General features: G+C 66.9%; 1 protein-coding gene across 1 annotated transcript; it reads left to right on the plus strand.

Moving 5' to 3' along the window:
• Nucleotides 1-1081: 1081 nt before the first annotated feature.
• Nucleotides 1082-10805, plus strand: LOC133264655 (maestro heat-like repeat-containing protein family member 1; the record flags this gene model as incomplete). Its single annotated transcript, XM_061444487.1, has 6 exons — nt 1082-1215; nt 2553-2698; nt 2989-3120; nt 3598-3760; nt 4506-4604; nt 10725-10805. Coding segments are annotated over exons 1-6 (643 nt in total), but the record flags the coding sequence as incomplete, so codon positions are not given.
• Between the last annotated feature and the right edge of the window lie 137 nt (nt 10806-10942).

Below are 10942 nucleotides of genomic sequence, written 5' to 3' on the forward strand. Positions count from 1 at the left end.
TTTGTCAAGCTCTTGGCCATCCTCTTAACTAACCCCTTGGGCAACCTCTTGGCCACCCTTTCGCCACCCCCTTGACCAAGCTCTTGGCCAACCCCGTAACCATCCCCTTGGCCACCCTTTTGGCCAACCCCTTGACCAACATCTTGCCCACTTTGGGCCCAGCTGCCCGCGCTGGTGAGGGCCCCGTAGGCAGAGCTGGGCTTGGGTCAGTGGGGAACATCTTCAGTGCCCCCTCCCAAACCTTCCTTCACCAAACACCTGCCCGGGCTGGAGCTGGGGGGCCATGGGGGCTGAGCTGGGGGGTGATGGGGGCTGAGCTGGGTGATGGGGGCTGAGCTGGGCGATGGGGGCTGAGCTGGGTGATGGGGGCTGAGCTGGGGGGCGATGGGGGCTGAGCTGGGTGATGGGGGCTGAGCCGGGTGATGGGGGCTGAGCTGGGTGATGGGGGCTGAGCCGGGTGATGGGGGCTGAGCTGGGTGATGGGGGCTGAGCCGGGTGATGGGGGCTGAGCTGGGTGATGGGGGCTGAGCCGGGTGATGGGGGCTGAGCTGGGTGATGGGGGCTGAGCTGGGTGATGGGGGCTGAGCCGGGTGATGGGGGCTGAGCCGGGTGATGGGGGCTGAGCTGGGTCCTGGGAACTTCTCCCGTTTCCTCATGGGTTTGGAGACATCACCCCCCCATGGCCATCACCCCCCATGGCCATCACCCCCCATGGCCATCACCCCTCATGGCCATCACCCCCCATGCTCAGCACCCCCCCATGCTCAGCACCCCCATGGCCATCACCCCCCATGGCCATCACCCCCCATGGCCATCACCCCCCATGGCCATCACCCCCCATGCTCAGCACCCCCATGGCCATCGCCCTGTGCTGGGTCCCGTTGCTGCCGTTGGGGTGCGCACCCCCCCCCCCGGTGCGATCCCCCCGGTTCTCCTCATGGGATCCTCCCCCCTCGTGCAGGCTCCGGGCCGGGCTCCGGCCGCCTCCCCGCTCCCTAGGGCCGGGCCCGGATGGGAGCTCCGCTGCCCGCCCGCCTCGGGGACCCGGAGCCGTGGGGCTGCTCCTGCCCCTGCTGCTTCTCACGAGCCCGGCGCGGCACCCGCTGAAGATAGGGACCCCAGGGAGCGCCGGGATCCATCCCCACGGAGCCGCCGACCTCCTGCTGCTGCTGGGGACCCTGCGGACGCGGAGCATGATGGAGTCGCGCATCAGGCGTGAGTGCCGGGGGCAGCCGGAGCGTGGCGATGGGAGCAGGGAGCCGTTTTCCATCCCAGCCCGCGTCCGTTTTGCCCCGGACAGGAGCCCCTGGGGTCCCAGCCTGGATCCCCCGCGGATGCTCCGCTGGAGCTCATTTTAATCAGGGAACTGTTGGGTGGTTTAATGAAGCCACGGCAAGGGCCCAGGGGTCCCCTGGCACCGCCTCGCGTGGGTGCCAACGTGACTGTGGCAGAGCAGCTCCACAGCCCCACGTGGAAAACGATGCCCCCCGATCCGCATCCCCTCCCGGTGCCACCTCCGGCCGCTTGGAGCCGTTCCCCTCATCCCGTCCCTGCCTCCCTTGGCCCAAAGCCCCTCTCCCGGTTTGCTGCGGCCCCTCCGGGCACCGGAGCTGCTGGAGGGTCGAGGCAGCGCCAAGAAGGACTCCAAAGGGATTTGTTTCAGTTCTCACCTGAGCCCGGGGGGCAGCAGGGAATTAACTGGAGCTGGAACCTTCCTCCTCGCCTGGGTTTAACTGGGTTGGAGCCTTGAGCTGCTGCGAGGGCTGGAGCGGCTCTGCCCTGGAGCCAGGCTGGGAGAGCTGGGCTGGGGCAGCCTGGGGAAGGGAAGGGTCCTGAAGGGGAGAGCTGAGAGCAGCTCCGGTGCCTGAAGGGGCTGCAGGGAGCCTTGGGACAAGGGAGGCAGGGATGGGAGGAGGAGGAAGAGGGAAGAGTTGATGGGAGCTTGGGGAGTTCTTCCCCATGGCAGGGGTTGAAGGGAGAGGTTTGGGATGCTCCATCCCTGGCAGTGCTCAAGGGCAGCTTGGACACAGGGGCTCGGAGCACCCTGCTCCAGGGGAAGGGGTCCCTGCCCGTGGCAGTGGCTGGAATTGGATCAGCTTTAAGGTCCCTTCCTCGCACCCCATTCCGTGGTTCCACGATGGTGTCTGTTCACCCTCAGAGAGCTTCATCCAGTGCTGGGGTCCACCCGATGGCCGTGGGGCTCCTCCAGCCCCTCCAGGCCATGCCCGTGGTGGGTCTCCTGCTGCGTCAGCCCTCCTCAACGGGTGCCAGCCCTGCTCGGAGCCCTCAGTGGGGTAAACCCTAGAGGCAGGTTCACCTTGGAATGATGCTGAGCGGGGTCCATAGCCCCGCAGGGACCAGCCTGCTTTGAGGGATGCTGGGGAGCGAGCCCTTGGGACCCAGGGATGGGCTCCGGGCAGCGGAGCCTGGAGCAGGGTTTGGTGGGAGCCGCTTGGGGCGGCCCCATGGGGGACGCCGGAGCCCGATGGAGCTGCTCGGGGGCCGTCAGCGCGGCGCGGGGCGCTTGGGGCTCAGCCCCGTGCCTTGCTCAGGGCTCGCCACGACGCTGATGGACGCCACGACGGACAAGGCCCCGCAGGTGCAGGAGCAGATCTACAGCGCGCTCTGCTCGCTGGGCGCCGCGGAGCCCGAGGAGCTCCTGCACTGCTGCGACGAGTACCTGCGGCAGCACGACAAGGTGGGAGCTGCAGGGTTGGGGGGGGCACACGCGGCACGTGGGGCTGCCCCATGGCTGGCAGGGCTCGAGGCTGGGGCGGACGCAGCGGCTCGGAGCGCCCCGCTCCAGGGGAGGGGGTCCCTGGCCGGGGTTGGAGCTGGGGCAGCTTTAAGCCCCCTTCATCCCAACCCGTCCCGTGGCTCCAGCAAGCGACGGCGCTGGTCCCGTTGTGGAGGAGCGGGTGCTGGCGTTGCCTTTCCCTGCCTGGCGGAGGTGGCAGCGGTCACCTGCCCGCTCTCCCTCCCCTCCAGCTGGCCTACCCGCACCGGGTCATCATCCTGAAGGCCATGGAGACCGTGGTGAAGAACAGCATCGCCCTCCTGGACAAAAGCACGGCGAAGGTGGTCATCTTCCTGGCCTCCAGCGAGATGACCAAGTCAAAGGTAGGGCCTGGGACCTGCTGCTCCTCCTCTTGCTTGGGCTCCTGCTGCTGCTCCCAGTGGGCGCTGTGGGTCTGGGCTGCCCCAGTGCAGCTGTGACTGGTCCCCTTTCCCGGAGGGAAGCCCTTGGGGTGGCGGGGGGAGCAGGGGATGGGCGATGTTCTCCTCCCTGGGGGGGGGATGAGGGTGGTTTGGCTGATGGCTCCGTCCAGCGCGGCACCCACACGCCCTACATGGGATGTGGGTGCTGAAAGGGAGCGGGGGAGGCTGCTGGGAGGTCGGGTGGGATGAGGCTGGCTTGGAGCAAGCTGCCCTGGGGACAGGTGTCCCTGCCCGTGGCAGGGCTTGGGGCTGGGCGAGCTTTGAGGCCTCTTCCATCCCAGCCCGTTCCATGGCTCCGTGGTCTCCTGGAGCAAAGAGGCTCCCCGTGGGGCCGTGCCGGCCGCAGCGTGCCCTGAGCTGCGTCCTCCCTGCGCGCAGGAGGTGGTCCGGGACTGGCAGCAGGCAGCCAGCAGCGTGCTGGTGGCCGTGGGGCAGCGCTTCATCAACAAGGTGATGGAGGAGGTGCTCACCAAGTTCCAGCCGGGGATCCTGCCCCACTACTTCGTCCTGCAGACCTTTGCCGACCTCTCTGTGTCCAACGGTGAGCCAGGGACCTGCCCCCCCGTCCGTGGGGTGCCTGCGCTGGGGCTACGGGCGCTGGCTCCAGGCAGGATGGAGGGATGCGGTGCTGTGCCCGGGTGGGACTGGGGACACTGGGAACGCACCCTGCGGTGCGGGGGGACAGCAGAGCTGGGGCTGAGCTCCTCAGTGTGCTCCTGCTTAAAAGGCTGCTGGAGCTGCTGGCCTCATCCGTGGGGAATTCCGGAGCCCGCTGGAGCCAGGCCGGATGAGGCCATGGGGCTGGAGCAGCTCTGCCCTGGAGCCAGGCTGGGGAAGAGAAGGGGAGAGCTGAGAGCAGCTCCAGGGCCTGAAGGGGCTGCAGGGAGCCTTGGGACAAGGGAGGCAGGGATGGGAGGAGGAGGAAGAGGGAAGAGTTGATGGGAGCTTGGGGAGTTCTTCCCCATGGGAGAGGTTTGGGATGCTCCATCCCTGGCAGTGCTCAAGGGCAGCTTGGACACAGGGGCTCGGAGCACCCTGCTCCAGGGGAAGGGGATGGGGTTGGAGCTGGAGCAGCTTTGAGGTCCCTTCCTCCCAACCCATCCCATGGCTCTGCATGCCCAGGCCGGGCTCTTGCCTCCAGCAGGACTCTCCGGGGCTGTTGGCATCTCCCGCCCGGCACCGTTGGGCTCCTGCCTGCGCGGTGCTGGGATTCCTTGGGGCCAGGGCCCTGCAGAGCAGCTCCTGTCCCTGTGTGTGCTCAGGGGCCTCTCCCGCTTCCCCCCCAGTGTTTGGCATGGTGCCTTTCCTCAACTCCATCCTCGGGACGATGCTGCCCATGCTGGCGATGGCCAAGCAGGACCACATGAAGGCTGTCTTCTGCTATGGTAAGGTTCTGCTGCCCTGGTCTCGGATGCGTGTTCCTCTCCCTGGAGAAGGAGGGTTTGTGGATGCCAGTGGGAACACTGAGGGACGCCTGGGAGCAGCCTGGCTCACCAGCTCCAGGTCACTGGGATCCAGCCGAGCCCTTCTCCATCTCCTACCTGATCCCAGTCGCTCCGCGGCGTAGCCCGGGGGGTGCTGGTGCGGGGATGCTCGATGTGGGGGTGTCCCGATGGGGAAGCTGGGATGTGCTGCAGGGGACCCTGCCTGCCCCTTTGCGGCCGTGGGCCTCGGCCCTGGGGCAGCGTGATTCCTGGTGGGAGCTGTGGGGCAGGCGGGATGTGGTGCTGCCGCTCAGCCCTTACCCACATCGCTTCTGGGGGTGACGCTTGTGAGGGCTGATGGGGTGCCCCCTCCTCCAGCCTGGGCTTCCTGCGGGGCTCAAGGAGCAGCCCCAGCATGGATGGAGCCAGCCCCTGTGCCAGGGTGTCCCTGGGGCTCCAGCCGGAGCTGCTTCACCAGCCCCAGGCCATGGGGGGGTCCTGGCCCTGCTGGCTTGGTGCTTGATCCCGGCTGGGATGCGCAGTGAGAGCACCGGGGGCTCATCCGTACCCGGGGAGCCGGTGCTGGCCCCGAGCTGCTGGGGCAGTGACACCGGAGGGAAGGGCTGGGATCAGGGGGGCTGCGCAGGCTGGAGAGGTGGGAACGTCCCGGGGCTCAGCCAGGCCAAGGGCAAGGTCCTGGCCCTGGCTCGGGGCAGCCCCAGCGCGGATCCAGGCTGGGGGAGCCTGAGGAGCAGGACCTGGGGTGCGGGGGGGGAGATGCTCAACACGACCCCATGGCTGGCAGTGCTCAGGGCCAGGCTGGATGCAGCTGGGAGCACCCTGCTCCAGGGGAAGGGGTCCCTGCCCGGGCAGGGCTTGGACTGGAGGAGCTTTGAGGTCCCCTCATCCCAGGCCAGGCTGGGGTTCTGTGCACGCTGCCCATTGCCCTGCGCCCACCCGGCCCTGGGCTCGTGCAGGTCTCTTGGGGATGCTTCTGGTTGATGTTTTCCCTCCTCAAGCCGAGAACCTGGACCGAAACAAGGGGCTTTGAGCCCAGCCCGGGGATGGGGTGGGAGCGGAGCCTGGAGGGGGTCAGGTGCTGGGGTGAGCCGGGCACCCCCTGCACCCCTCTGCTGCATCAGTGCCTGGTGTTCCGTGCCTCCGGGGGCTGCCCCCTCCAGCCCTCCCCATAGCCTGAGCCGTGGGGGAGACGGGGAGGGGGGCAGCCCCCAAAGCGGGGCTGAGCCCTGGGGGTGCTGCTGCTCCGGCCCCGGCTGTGCTGGTGCGGTGCCAGCCGGATGGAGCCGTGTGCCCGATCGGGCTGCGGGAAGAGGTCAGGGAGTGACTCAGCACCTCGGAGCTGCGGCTCCACATGGACCGGGGAGGGGGGGAGCGGCTGCTCCTGTCCCCTTCCTCCTCCTCCTCCTCCTCCTCCTCCTCCGGGTGTGCTCACGTGGGTGCATCGGGCTCAGTGACCCCCATTGCTGGTGTCTCCTTGGGCCCTTTGGCACTCCTGGATGGTCCCACAGGAGCCCCCCTGCAGCCGGAGCGGGGCCCCTGAGCCCCTCCTGTGCCCCCATGGTCCTGATGGAGCCAGGCCTGCGCCGGGGGAGCTCCAGCGGTGCCCCTGCCCCGAGCAGGATGCGATCCCCCCCATCCACACCTCCTGCTTCACCCCTCGTGGGTCCTGCTCGGGTGCTCGGTGGTGATGGGCTCTGGGTCCTGCTCGGGTGCTCGGTGGTGATGGGCTCTGGGTCCTGCTCTGCTGCTCGGTGGTGATGGGCTCCGGGTCCTGCTCGGGTGCTCGGTGGTGATGGGCTCTGGGTCCTGCTCTGCTGCTCGGTGGTGATGGGCTCCGGGTCCTGCTCTGCTGCTAGGTGGTGATGGGCTCTGGGTCCCGCTCGGGTGCTCGGTGGTGATGGGCTCTGGGTCCTGCTCTGCTGCTCGGTGGTGATGGGCTCTGGGTCCCGCTCGGGTGCTCGGTGGTGATGGGCTCTGGGTCCTGCTCGGGTGCTCGGTGGTGATGGGCTCTGAGTCCTGCTCTGCTGCTCGGTGGTGATGGGCTCTGGGTCCTGCTCTGGTGCTCGGTGGTGATGGGCTCTGGGTCCTGCTCGGGTGCTCGGTGGTGATGGGCTCTGGGTCCTGCTCTGCTGCTCGGTGGTGATGGGCTCTGGGTCCTGCTCTGGTGCTCGGTGGTGATGGGCTCTGGGTCCTGCTCTGGTGCTCGGTGGTGATGGGCTCTGGGTCCTGCTCTGGTGCTCGGTGGTGATGGGTTCTGGGTCCTGCTCTGCTGCTCGGTGGTGATGGGCTCTGGGTCCCGCTCTGCTGCTCGGTGGTGATGGGCTCTGGGTCCTGCTCTGCTGCTCGGTGGTGATGGGCTCTGGGTCCTGCTCAGGTGCTCAGTGGTGATGGGCTCTGGGTCCTGCTCTGCTGCTCGGTGGTGATGGGCTCTGGGTCCTGCTCTGCTGCTCCGTGGTGATGGGCTCTGGGTCCTGCTCTGCTGCTCGGTGGTGATGGGCTCTGGGTCCTGCTCTGCTGCTCGGTGGTGATGGGCTCTGGGTCCTGCTCTGCTGCTCGGTGGTGATGGGCTCCGGGTCCTGCTCTGCTGCTCGGTGGTGATGGGCTCTGGGTCCTGCTCTGCTGCTCGGTGGTGATGGGCTCTGGGTCCTGCTCTGCTGCTCGGTGGTGATGGGTTCTGGGTCCTGCTCTGCTGCTCGGTGGTGATGGGCTCTGGGTCCTGCTCTGCTGCTCGGTTTTGATGGGCTCTGGGTCCTGCTCGGGTGCTCGGTGGTGATGGGCTCTGGGTCCTGCTCTGCTGCTCGGTGGTGATGGGCTCTGGGTCCTGCTCGGGTGCTCGGTGGTGATGGGCTCTGGGTCCTGCTCTGCTGCTCGGTGGTGATGGGCTCTGGGTCCTGCTCTGCTGCTCGGTGGTGATGGGCTCTGGGTCCTGCTCGGGTGCTCGGTGGTGATGGGCTCTGGGTCCTGCTCGGGTGCTCGGTGGTGATGGGCTCTGGGTCCCGCTCTGGTGCTCGGTGGTGATGGGCTCTGGGTCCTGCTCTGCTGCTCGGTGGTGATGGGCTCTGGGTCCCGCTCTGCTGCTCGGTGGTGATGGGCTCTGGGTCCTGCTCTGCTGCTCGGTGGTGATGGGCTCTGGGTCCTGCTCTCCTGCTCGGTGGTGATGGGCTCTGGGTCCTGCTCTGCTGCTCGGTGGTGATGGGCTCTGGGTCCTGCTCTGCTGCTCGGTGGTGATGGGCTCTGGGTCCTGCTCTGCTGCTCCGTGGTGATGGGCTCTGGGTCCTGCTCGGGTGCTCCGTGGTGATGGGCTCTGGGTCCTGCTCGGGTGCTCGGTGGTGATGGGCTCTGGGTCCTGCTCTGCTGCTCCGTGGTGATGGGCTCTGGGTCCTGCTCGGGTGCTCTGTGGTGATGGGCTCTGGGTCCTGCTCTGCTGCTCGGTGGTGATGGGCTCTGGGTCCTGCTCGGGTGCTCGGTGGTGATGGGCTCTGGGTCCTGCTCTGCTGCTCCGTGGTGATGGGCTCTGGGTCCTGCTCGGGTGCTCTGTGGTGATGGGCTCTGGGTCCTGCTCTGCTGCTCGGTGGTGATGGGCTCTGGGTCCTGCTCGGGTGCTCGGTGGTGATGGGTTCTGGGTCCTGCTCTGGTGCTCGGTGGTGATGGGCTCTGGGTCCTGCTCTGCTGCTCGGTGGTGATGGGCTCCGGGTCCTGCTCGGGTGCTCGGTGGTGATGGGCTCTGGGTCCTGCTCGTGTGCTCGGTGGTGATGGGCTCCGGGTCCTGCTCTGCTGCTCGGTGGTGATGGGCTCTGGGTCCTGCTCGGGTGCTCCGTGGTGATGGGCTCTGGGTCCTGATGGCACCGCATGGACCCTGCGAGCCCCAGGCTGCTTCCTGCAGTGGGGACCAGAGGGACCTGGAGCCCTTGGAGTGGGTCCTGGGGGGCTGGAGCAGCTCTGCCCTGGAGCCAGGCTGGGAGCAGAGAAGGGGAGAGCTGAGAGCAGCTCCAGAGCCTGAAGGGGCTGCAGGGAGCCTTGGGACAAGGGAGGCAGGGATGGGAGGAGGAGGAAGAGGGAAGAGTTGATGGGATCCTGGGGAGTTCTTCCCCATGGCAGGGGTTGAAGGGAGAGGTCTGGGATGCTCCATCCCTGGCAGTGCTCAAGGGCAGCTTGGACACAGGGGCTCGGAGCACCCTGCTCCAGGGGAAGGGGTCCCTGCCCATGGCAGGGTCTGGAGCAGCTTTAAGATCCCTTCATCCCAACCCATCCCCTGGTTCTATGAAGTAAAACACGGGGGTGTTTTCAGCCCTTGGGTGCTTCCAGCTCTGACCTTTTCCTGCTGTTTCGCAATGTCTTGGCTGCCCCAGGAACCCCACAAAGCTTCAGGGAATGTGACAAAAGCCTGGAGAGCCCCATAAAGCCCTGGAGAGCCCCATAAAGCCCTGGAGAACCCCATAAAGCCCTGGAGAGCCCCATAAAGCCCTGCAGAACCCCATAAAGCCCTGGAGAGCCCCATAAAGCCCTGGAGAGCCCCCTGAAGGCCTGGAGAGCCCCATAAAGCCCTGGAGAGCCCCCGGAAGGCCTGGAGAACACCATAAAGCCCTGGAGAACCCCATAAAGCCCTGGAGAGCCCCATAAAGCCCTGGAGAACCCCATAAAGCCCTGGAGAGCCCCCTGAAGGCCTGGAGAGCCCCATAAAGCCCTGGAGAACCCCATAAAGCCCTGGAGAACCCCATAAAGCCCTGGAGAACCCCATAAAGCCCTGGAGAGCCCCATAAAGCCCTGGAGAACCCCATAAAGCCCTGGAGAACCCCATAAAGCCCTGGAGAGCCCCATAAAGCCCTGGAGAGCCCCATAGAGCCCTGGAGAGCCCCTGGAGCCATGCAAAGCCGTCCTCAGGGGCTGGAGGTGGCAGATGGGTGCCCCTGCACTCTGTGGCTGAGCCCCTCATCCGAGCCAGGAGCATCCTGTGCAGGACCACGCTCTGGTCCTGGGGCCGGTCCTCAGGAGGAGCAGAGCTCGGGCTGCCATGGCTGGGATGCAGCCTCCAGGCCTGTGGTTCTTGGCCCCCCTCGCTGCTCAGCGCAGGCAGAACTAAGCCGTGGGGCAAACACAGGCTCCTGTGGGGCGCCCCATGGGGTCCCTGCGGTTGGGTGCCTGCAGTTGGCTCTGTGGGCAGGGCATCCCTCTGCTGTGGGTGCCTGCTGGGAAGGGTCCTGTCCTATCCCCATCCCTTGGGATGCTGCCGGGGAGCAGCACTGCATCACTTGGGATGCTGCCTGGGAGAGCACTGCATCCCTTGGGGTGCTGCTGGGGAGCAGCACTGCATCACTTGGGATGCTGCCAGGGAGCAGCACTGCATCCCTTGGGATGCTGCCTGGGAGAGCACTGCATCCCTTGGGATGCTGCCGGGGAGCAGCACCGCATCCCTTGGGATGCTGCCTGGGAGAGCACTGCATCACTTGGGATGCTGCCAGGGAGCAGCACTGCATCCCTTGGGATGCTGCCTGGGAGAGCACTGCATCCCTTGGGATGCTGCCTGGGGAGCAGCACTGCATCACTTGGGATGCTGCCTGGGAGAGCACTGCATCCCTTGGGGTGCTTCCAGGGAGCAGCACCGCATCCCTTGGGATGCTTCCGGGGAGCAGCACTGCATCACTTGGGATGCTGCCGGGAAGCAGCACTGCATCCCTTGGGGTGCTGCCGGGGAGCAGCACTGCATCCCTTGGGATGCTGCCGGGGAGCAGCACTGCATCCCTTGGGGTGCTTCCGGGGAGCAGCACTGCATCTCTTGGGATGCTGCCGGGGAGCAGCACCGCATCCCTTGGGATGCTGCCGGGGAGCAGCACCGCATCCCTTGGGATGCTGTTGGGGAGCAGCACTGCATCCCTTGGGATGCTGCTGGGGAGCAGCACTGCATCCCTTGGGATGCTGTCGGGGAGCAGCACCGCATCCCTTGGGATGCTGTCGGGGAGCAGCACCGCATCCCTTGGGATGCTGCCGGGGAGCAGCACTGCATCCCTTGGGGTGCTGGTGCGGCTGCAGCACCCAGTGTGCGCGGTTGGGCTCTCCCCGCAGCTCTGCAGCACTTCAGTGAGAGCATCCGGGAGTACCTGGCGCGAACCTGGATAGCTTGGGAGGCCCCCGGACCTCCAGCCGGTCAGGAAAGACACGTTCTCCAACGAGATCTTCAGTGCCTACGAGGTGCTCTTCAGCAGCTGGCTGCAGCACCGCGAGGCCAAGGTGATGGGCGCTGCGGTTCTCACTCGGGACGATGCCCTTGGGGCGTCGCAGCT

The sequence above is a fragment of the Pezoporus flaviventris genome, unplaced genomic scaffold (assembly GCF_033815535.1).
Source record: "Pezoporus flaviventris isolate CSIRO_AGI_PZ_B2104156 unplaced genomic scaffold, CSIRO_AGI_Pfla_v1 ptg000920l, whole genome shotgun sequence".
In the NCBI taxonomy this organism is placed as follows: Eukaryota; Metazoa; Chordata; class Aves; order Psittaciformes; family Psittacidae; genus Pezoporus; species Pezoporus flaviventris.